Below are 10,163 nucleotides of genomic sequence, written 5' to 3' on the forward strand. Positions count from 1 at the left end.
GTTTCCGATCACTGTCAGTGGCATGGGGCTTCTTCCTGCTTTCCCCTTTGCCTCCCTGCATTGTGCCTACATATGCAAATTAACCACCATTTTGTTGTCAGTTAACTGCCATCTGAGTTGGCAGTTAATTTGCATATAGCCCTGATTAGCCAATGAAAAGGGTATCGTCGTACGCCGATTACCATTTTTCTCTTTTATTATATAGGATGCTGTTACAAGCAGCACAGGTGAACAAAGGCTACCTGGGAACTGTGGGTGCAGATGAATAGTGGAAATGCCTGGAGAGAGCTGGGGTTGACCAGGCTCAAGTTTGGTTTTCTCTTGATCCAGTGAAGGTATTTCCTGCATGGTTGAATTAGAAAGACAGAAAGAGAACTGAAAGTAAGAATTATTTTTCATTTGCACTTATACCTATTTTTATTTAATTAATTGTACTCTTACAAAGGCAGCAAATGTTATAGTACATTAGATATAAACCTGTGCAATTGTGTATTTTTTTTTAAATGAGCTACTACCACTGTGCCACTATATGGCAAGCTGCTGAGTGTCTCCTGCAGTGCTAACCCAAGCACACACGCTCACCCATCTTCAAGGGCCGAGAGAAAAGGGTCCCTTCAGATGTGCGAAACCACTGCCTTGTCTCAGGGGCCCACACTTGGTCTAGAACAAAAAAAACCCTGAAGAAGAACTAAACCGTCACCTCATTCACATGTAGCTCTGCCCCAGATTAGATAATGGCTATAGCAGATGTGTCATAACAAAACACACAATATTAAATAGTGTTATGCTGGTCAGTCATTATGGCCGCCCTTAACCTCACATCTAATAACTTGGCACCTCCAGGTCTCCCAGTAAGGAGAGTCCGGCAGAGAAATAGAAAGGCAGAGCCTGGGAGGAGGGCCCCAGGCTTCCTGTGTCCAGTTGCCCACTCCCGTCCCCTGGACCACAAGCAAAGAAAGAGACTCATGATCAGTTCCAGTTCCAGCTCCTTAGGGCTCATGCAGACTGAGCTTGGGGCTTGTTAAGCATCTGTGACCTCATCCACACGTGTGGGGCCAGGGTGCTCCTTTCATCGCTTCATTAAAAGTATTAATCAGCCGAAACCGGTTTGGCTCAGTGGATAGAGCGTCGGCCTGCAGACTGAAAGGTCCCAGGTTCGATTCCGGTCAAGGGCATGTACCTTGGTTGCAGGCACATCCCCAGTGGGGAGTGTGCAGGAGGCAGCTGGTTGATGTTTCTCTCTCATCGATGTTTCTGACTATCTCTCTCCTTTCCTCTCTGTAAAAACTCAATAAAATATATTTTTTTAAAAAAAGTATTAATCAGGTTACTCGCTCACTGTTACCCTACACAGTCCCTCCCCCCATTTATTATTTTATAATTACACTAGAGGCCCGGTGCATGAAATTCATGCACTGGAGGGTGGGGGTCCCTCAGCCCAGCCTGTGCCCTCTCATAGTCCGGGACACCTCGGGGGATGTCTGACTGCTGGCTTAGGCCCAATCCATCCCTCTCGCAATCTGGGATCCCTCACTTCTTACCGCCCGCCTGCTCACTCCTTACCACTGGCTCACTGCTCCTTAGCGGCAGGCTCCTTACCGCTCAGCTGGCTGCTCCTTAGCACTGCCTCTGTGCTCACCAGCCATGAGCCCAGCTTCTGGCTCCCCCTGTGGGAGCGCACTGACCACCAGGGGGCAGCTCCTGCATTGAGCGTCTGCTCCTGGTGGTCAGTGTGCATCATAGTGACCAGTCGTTCCAGTCATTCTACCATAAGGGTCACTTGGGCTTTTATTATATAGATATTCTTTTTATTTACTGTTCACCTTACTCGCAGCTTTCATTTTACACTAACTTGGAGGTGTTTTTTAAAAAAATAGAGAGACCTAAATCTTCTCTTGAAATTGTCTTTCCTTTTGCTTTTATAACATAACTCCTAATTCTCCAACTATTTTGACACTTTGTTCTCATCCTCTTTCAATACAGTTGACATTCAATATTATTTTATACTATTTCAGGTGGACAGCATAGTGGTGAGACATTATTACATTCTCTCCCCCTTGCTTTAATTGCTGTCATCCTCTAGAAAGCTTACTCCCCGGGACTCCATGTCCCTTTCAGCCTGTCTTCTAGTTTGAATTACCCCTTTCCTACTTTTTATAGGAAAATAGATATCTTGCCTGAGTATCCCATCAAAGATCCAATTGTGTAGGCATGATTCTTTATAGGGTAACTCCATTTAGGTATTCCACAAATCCTTTGAGTCCACCCCTTCCAAAACCATCCAGTGTGTCATCTCAACTTCATCTCAGACAATGACACAATCATTAACCCACCAGGTTTAAAGTCACTTTTTAGTCCTCCCTCCTTCATTTCTCATCCCAACCCCTGCCCATTTGCACTATTCCTTCTATTGTCCATCCTTTTCCATATCCATGGCCCTCACTACCCTAAGTCTGGATTCACTCTCTGATTCTCAGTTTATTCTAATATTTACTTGGCCTCTCCAGCGTCCTCTTCCTCCCTCTCTCAGTCAATCCTGCTGTGATTTATCTTTTAAAAATACTGAGCACTTAGTACTTTTTCCCACTGCTTAAGAACACAGAGTAGCTTTCTATTACCTATTTAAGCTGACCTCAATCAGTTTCAATTGCACCTCAATCCCTGCAGCCCATGGTCAATGCCAGCAAGAAGACCATCAATCCACTCCCGCAGGTAACAGACAGAATCCCCCTACTGACATGGGCAGCAGCCTCCCTCACCAATGCCACCTCACCCCTGGACAGGTGGGGTCCAGCTGGGGAGCAGAGTACTTCCCCACTGCTGACAACTGCAGACTGGTATCCCACGCCTCCCAAAGTCTCTCTTTCTAACCCGTCTCTCATGCTCCCCTCACTGACCTCTTGCTGTCCCAGCCACACCTTTGCACATATAACTTCACACCCACGACCACCCTGCTTTCTTTTCATCAATCTTCAATATCATGAGGCCCTCTGCCAGGAGTTAAGACCACATGGACTCTGGTTGCATTTTTTCCCACTGCTGCTTTTCCAAATTAATTGCAGCAAGAGTAGATAAGAAAATGCTCGGGCCCTCTTTTAGATTCCTAATGAAAGGTAGCATGAACTCAACCATAAACAGAGAAGAACAAGCCTGCGATAAGACGAGGCTGGGAGGGGGGTATTGGGTGCTATCACTCTAAAATCACTTTTTTTTCTGGATTCTTTCAGCATGTATGCTATTCTATCCCATGCTCATAAGATAAAGATTTTTAGAACTATAATAATTGACATATGTATTTGCCCAATCTAAATGTGAATATTTACTGCAGTCTTGTCAACTAAATAACTATAAATGTATAAACATTTATTCATTACCTCACTGTCATGTTATTATCCAGAATTAAAACAACATTGAGACAAGAATTAAAAAGTGCATCACTCAATACTTATGCACCATATGAATATACAATTACATAAACCCGTCAGATGCTTTCTTTTCATAGATGGTCCAGGCCATAAATTGACTCCTTGAATTCTGTTTTAAGCCCTGGTTCCTATTAGTCCCGTCATTTTCTTCCCCTGGAATTTAAGTTCCATGAAGAAAATAAATTTTGTCTGGTTTTTCGCTCTATTGTTTTCCTAGCATTCAGAATACTGCCAGCCATACAGTAGGTGCTCACTAAGTATTTCTTGAATTAATGAATGAATGAATGAATGCCATTTCTTCCAACCAAATATGAATATACATGTTACCGTATTTAAGCTTTAAAAACACATACATATTCCAAAAGGAAATCATTGTGAAGTTAACAGGAAAAAAAGAGACTTGTAAACAATGAATAAATTACCTTCTCAGGGGGTGCAGTTGCCACTAAAACCAGAAAAGAAAGGAGGACATTAGTAAAATTTAAAACAATCTACTACATAATATTTTAAGTTTTAAAGTGCAATAGAAGTTCAATATGTCTCCAAAAGGATGAAGAATCAAACTAAGTCAAATGCAGAATTATGGCCACTACTATTTTGGATATTACACACGGCTGACAGGGGAAAATGGTCAGGGCTATGTCATTCCTCAATTACAGGAGGTCAGGTCACAGATGTGATTAAGTTCTTTCCATGTCCCTCATTAACTAAAAATGTTAAAGGAGGCAACCCTTTCTAGTACATCATTTTATGCCTAATCTCAATTTTGTAGAACATTCCGTATTTTAGAAAACAAACATTTCCTTTAGTTGTTCATACTTATCCTTAACATTATATAATGTTTGAAATGCTTTCTGATGTCAATGTTAAGAAAAGAATGCCACTATTTCAATGAGACAAGAATAGGTGCTGCATTCCTGATGCATATGAATTCTTAATGAAGCTCTGTGAGCATTTCCAGTAAGATATGCTAATGAAATTTTGGGGGAAAATCACAAACCAATAAGATCCAATGACTGATTAGCACCAATATGGTAAACAAATTACATATTACACAATCATAAACATTACCAAAGGGTGAATGGTTATACCTTTGTATTTTGAAAGGCTTGCTTTTCATTAATCATTCCTTAAGCCTTAGGTGAACATTCACCAACCTTTTTTCTCATGAGGCAATGTCTCAGTTACATTAGTATACAAGTTTGGTAGATGCATTAACTCCTAAAAGCAATCAGATACCAGACTGCTACCACCGCTGCAATATTCTTGTGATTGAAAAAAAACCCAACTAACATTCTGTCCTGCCTGATCCACCATTAAGAAATTCTTGAGGCAGAGCCTGGACCAGAGCCAATTTTCTCCTGCTTACGCAAAGGATGAGGGGTTGCAAACACCTGGCCATGACACCCCAAGTGTATAGGAGCAAACTGGTCAGCACTGTCAACTCCAGGTGAGGTCCCACTGCTCTGCCTAACCAAGAAAGAAGTGCAGCAAGAGGAGGAGTGGAATGGAAGAGGCTAGAACACACGAAGGTTCAGAGCCCTGCAAAAAAGACACCTCGACCAGGGAGGAGGTCTTGCCAAGCCCCCAAGTCTTCATTAACCTATGGCACCTTCTCTCCTTACAAAATCCATAAATGAGCACCCTGAATTCTGACCTAAGACTCAAGTGAGAAAAGCCAACATCAGCTTTATTAGAGCCAATATATATTCATCCAAACCTAAGATCTGTGTTCCTTTTTTGGGGGGAGAATTTTTGTAGTAACAGATATTCAAAGTATTAGATATGCTGGTTTATATTAAGAGACGGAGACAGAGATAATCTTCTTTGTCAAAGCCAGGGAGATAGTCAGTGTCAGCTGTCTCTAGGCTCCCTCTGGAGTGTAAGGCCTAAACCACTTCCCTGGAAAAACATGCTCCCTGGTCCCATCACCTACTCTGTGCGTGACAACTGGCAAGTCGGGTCCCCTCTCTAGGTCTCAGGTTTCCCATAATGTAAATCAAAGGACTGCACTAAGTGGTCTCCAAGATCCTTTTAATTGACCCTGTCCTTCCTCCCCTCAACCCGGACTGCCCGTCGGACTTTATTTCATGGACGCTCCCTTGATGCTTTAACTTTAAGCCTATGGATTCCATTTTTTAAAGTAAGTAAATATTTATGAAACGGCCCTCTAGACACAGAAATGAATGTGGGCTATTCTTTGGGGGATCTAGCACTCTCCAGGACTAAACACCAAGAAAAAGGGGCCCCAAACACACGACTATGTCCTGAGATTACCTTGGAATATTGTTACCTGCTAGGTCCATATGACTCTAGAGCAGTGGTTCTCAATCAGGGGTAATTTCCCCCCCACCCCTACTCCAGGGACATCTGGAAAAGTTTGGACACCTTTTTGGCTGCAAGAACGGGAAGGGAGAAGGTGCTACTAGCATCTCGAGGTCAGAGGCCAGGGCTGTTGCTAAACATCCTACAGTGCACAGAGCAGCCCCCACATCCAAGAATTATCCACCCTCAGAGTCAATAGTGCGAAGGCAGGAAACCCCTACTCTGGAAGGGCACAGACAGGGAAACCAAAGCAAAGACACACGAGACAGATGGCTAGGTCCATGATCCATTTCCACTCTCACCTTCGGGCTCCGCCACTCCTGGCCCGTGTTCCCGGGAGAAAGTCAGGGCCTCCACTGGCTCTTCCTTGGCTGGGAGAGGTGGAGGATGAGTACTTTTAGCAACAGGTTGAGTGTTCTTTGGCTTGACAAATACAGGTCCTTTACCTACATGGTGATGGATTGGCCTGCGTCTATGAACGCCAGAAACCGTATAACCCATTCCACCAGGACAGATTTCCTTAAAAGCAGCTAGATTTGGGATGGGAAAATATTCCTTTTAAAAATCTAAAAGTGCAAACTGATACAGAGGAAAATATCATGATGAGTATCTCTTAATAAATCACTAATATAGTTACATTTAAAATCTTCAAAAACAGATGCAAAATGCTCGAATTTCTGTTAAACTTGCATATTTACAGAAAAAAACCCAACCCTTTTATTAAACATTTCTCCACCTGTTAATTTCTTATCCTACACAATCAGATTATATATATATAGCACAGAGAGCATATATTTTATATATCATTTGTATGTATCAGCAATAAATTAGGTGTTATATAATTAATATTTTACATATCACATATATTACACATATTAAGTATATGTAATATATTAGATTTGTATGTATAAAAGACACTATATAACATATCTTATTGGAGATGTGTGTAATATCAACAAAAATTGGGCTTTTTCCCTTCTGCTATGGGTTAATTTCATTGATTATTAACAAGAAACTCAGTAATATCTCTCTAAATTAGATGATGGGCAAAAAAAAAATCACTATTCAGGGAAATGAGGGACGAAATCATCATAATTTGTTTCCAGTTGAGGAACCCAAAGGACTCAGCCAGAACGGAGTGTATGAGCTGACATGGAGAGGTCGGTTAAGGATTGAAAAGGGGAAGCGTACTTGAAGAGAGAGTCTCAGGACAGTGGGGAGGAACCCAATGCATTAAGACATGCTAAAGTGATGATGGGTAGGAATCTAGTTTAAAAAGGACATGCCACAGCCCAGCTGACATGGCTCAGTGATTGAGCATTGACCTATGAGCCTGGAGGTCACGGTTCGATTCCCAATCGGGGCACATGCCTGGGTTGCAGGCTCGATCCCTAGTGGGCATTGAGGCAGCCGATCAATGATTCTCTCTAATCATTGATGTTTCTGTCTCTCCCTCTCCCTTCCTTTCTGAAATCAATATATATATATACATATATATATATATATTAAAAAGGATACGCCACATGAACACATACTTATATTCATGGGAAGGGATGATACGTGGGCAAAAGCCTGGTCATGAGCAGACAGCTGAATTACCCAGAGGACAGGGGGTATTCTGTGCCCAGAATCACTATCCTCCCCAACAAAGTGATTTCATAGAGTTAAAAAAAAAAAAGTAGACTGGGCATGTGTGAGTTGCTGACCTCCACTGCATAATCCTGAGAAATACGTAATGAGGAAAGACTAGGGAGGCAAGGCAGTGAGGGGCCCAAGAAGGAAAATTCCACCTAATCCCTTTGGTGTTGGGTATTGGAGGCAAGTTACCAAATGCAGACACCAAGGAACTTATGGTCAGCATTTTTCTTTCTACTTGTAAAATTGAAAGTAAAATCAGTCATTTAGTACTTCCACTGAACCAAAGATTTCCTATTGAATGAAATGGACCTAAAATTAGTTCCCAATGAACAATAAGCTCCAAGATACACAATAAAGCATGCTAAAACATTATTTTAATAAGGATCACACACTGAATGGTAGAACCTCATTCTTATGTTTAACTATGAAATAGAGTTCTTACTTGAAAGCATAGATAGATGTTTCCAGAAGGAAACATGGAATTCTATCAAATAGCTAAAGTACTGATGACCTAAATATTATTTTTATGAAAATCACCACATAACCAAATTGGCTAAATGTAAAAATATTGTTTTCAAGTTTAGCTATTGTATTTTAGGGAGAAGTCTCCCAGCATGATACTCACTATCTTGATTTACGTTTCATGTAAAGGTTACAAAGCTATCAAAATTGAACTTAAAAGAGAAATGTATCTATGAATTATAAAGATAATTTATTTTTTATTATTACTTTTTAATAATGAGTGGATCAGATCATATATGAGAAAAATAGGACCTTTTGGAGATGTCTAAAATTATCTGGTCTACCAAAATACCATCAACATTACACTACCCTGTGCCTTACCAGTTCTTTCTGACCCGACCCATCACCAAAAGTGGATCATAATATTTATATTTACATTTAACCCTGCCTGCTGCAGTATAAGTTATGGCTTTAAGATTGCAATAGCCCTGTGAAAATTTATGCATCTTCTCAAATATGCAACTGAGCAAACTTTTTATGTCCACCCCACACCAGTGACATGATAATATCATCCTTCTTTGATCATATCATTGTACCCAGTATTTGCAGGGTATGTTTCTTTCTATTTCATTTAACTCTGCTTGACCCTGTATGAGAAGTTGGTCACTTCTTGGTAAAATTAAGGCACTTATACAGATTTACTCTTTCGGGGCTTTAGGCAATTATGTACCAAATTGAAGGATAAAGACTTATCAACTTCTTAATATTCAGCTCCCACCTAGAAGTTTATGGGGACTTTGGCAGGGTCTACCCTTGAGTTACTGAAATTACCTCCATTTCTAATTGGAGAAATTAAACACAATGTTCACAACAGAACCTGACAAGCACATGATCAATAAATGAATGAATGAGGCAACCTACACAAGGTCTAATTACTGTGCAAGTGGTGAGCGGCCAATCATTAGGAAAATGCATGGCCCAGCAGGACCTTCTGATCTCACTACACTTTTAAACAACAGCCTTAGAGTCCCAGAAGTGATGATCAACAGTAATGGCTACCTTTAACATTGAAAAGGAAGCCTAATGTTACACAGAATTGGAAATCTCTTTGCATGTCATTTTTTTACAGTTCACCCTTCTATGTTCATGGTTTCTACAGAAGTGACAAAAACACGCTGAATTATTAAAAACTAAATTTAGAATCAGGGACAAAAAATAACTCTAGCTGCCAAAGTTGTCCCGTGTACTGATGTGGCCGGGAATGAACATGAGTGCACAGCTGAGCACGTCTTACCTGTGCCTGGAAGGGGACATTTCTCACAGTGGGGGCCCCAGGCCTTGCCCACGCTACAACAGCAGAGCTGCTTGGTGAGGTGAACAGACAGAGGGTGCATGCACTGCCTTCCGGAACTGACAAGTCGGTAACAGGGCCCCTTCTCTTCCGAGATCACAGGGGTATCCGCTGAAGCAGAGAGACAAGGCCCGACGTCACCCAAGAAACCACAAAAACCAGATGGACTTTTCACGTAATAGTAAAAATAACCATAGAGTCTGGATCAGAAACCATACTTCCGAATATATCCTTCTAGATTTAGGACAAAACCTTTCTTCATTTAGAGTCAGTTTACCAAAGGAGTTTTCCAGTTCAGTCCCTTCTTCCATTTTAGAAAAAGCATTAAATCAGGTATGTGAGCCTAAATGTGAAGAGAAACAATTTCACCCAAAATCTACCTGCCCAAATAAACCTCATCACCTATTATCAAAATCACTACAGCGCAGCTGTTTTCTTGTAGGTAGCCATAACGTTCTAGGAAAGAATTTGGTGAGCAACCGGGCACTATGGAAGCTCACAAACTGAACAGAGTTGATGCTGCAAGCCAGCTGTTGTTGCTCTCAGTCACTACAGCGCGGCTGTTTTCTTGTAGGTGGCCATAACGTTCTAGGGAAGAATTTGGTGAGCAACCGGCACTATGGAAGCTCACAAACTGAACATAGTTGATGCTGCAAGCCAGCTGTTGTTGCTCCCTTTGCTTGGAGGACAGTGAGAGCTTGCAGGGCGCCATCAGATTTCACCCTAGGACGGTGAACAGGGGAATGGCAGCAGCAAACCCTCTGACCTGCAGTGCCACCAGGACTCCCGGTCCAGTTGGACAGCAGATCAGAGAAGGAGCAGATGATGGGCTCAACCCTGAAGAAAAACATCGCAAAAGCACACCAGCCTACATTCATCCAATACCTAAATCCTATTCCTAAATCTACTCTAAATTTAGTAGATAAGACTTCTTGAATCTAAGAGTTACACCCTCTGCTGGG

General features: G+C 41.7%; 1 protein-coding gene across 1 annotated transcript in view; it reads right to left on the bottom strand.

Moving 5' to 3' along the window:
• Nucleotides 1–10,163, bottom strand: part of LTBP1 (latent transforming growth factor beta binding protein 1) — a 196,666-nt gene that overhangs the window by 103,211 nt on the left and 83,292 nt on the right. The window contains exons 6-9 of the mRNA XM_006767564.2: nucleotides 9,145–9,312; nucleotides 6,053–6,280; nucleotides 3,848–3,870; nucleotides 243–342 (exon numbers count right to left, since the gene is read on the bottom strand). Coding sequence (XP_006767627.1) covers nucleotides 243–342; nucleotides 3,848–3,870; nucleotides 6,053–6,280; nucleotides 9,145–9,312 — 519 coding nt within the window. The remainder of the gene's footprint in view (nucleotides 1–242; nucleotides 343–3,847; nucleotides 3,871–6,052; nucleotides 6,281–9,144; nucleotides 9,313–10,163) is intronic.

The sequence above is a fragment of the Myotis davidii genome, unplaced genomic scaffold, assembly GCF_000327345.1.
Source record: "Myotis davidii unplaced genomic scaffold, ASM32734v1 scaffold238, whole genome shotgun sequence".
Lineage (NCBI taxonomy): Eukaryota > Metazoa > Chordata > Mammalia > Chiroptera > Vespertilionidae > Myotis > Myotis davidii.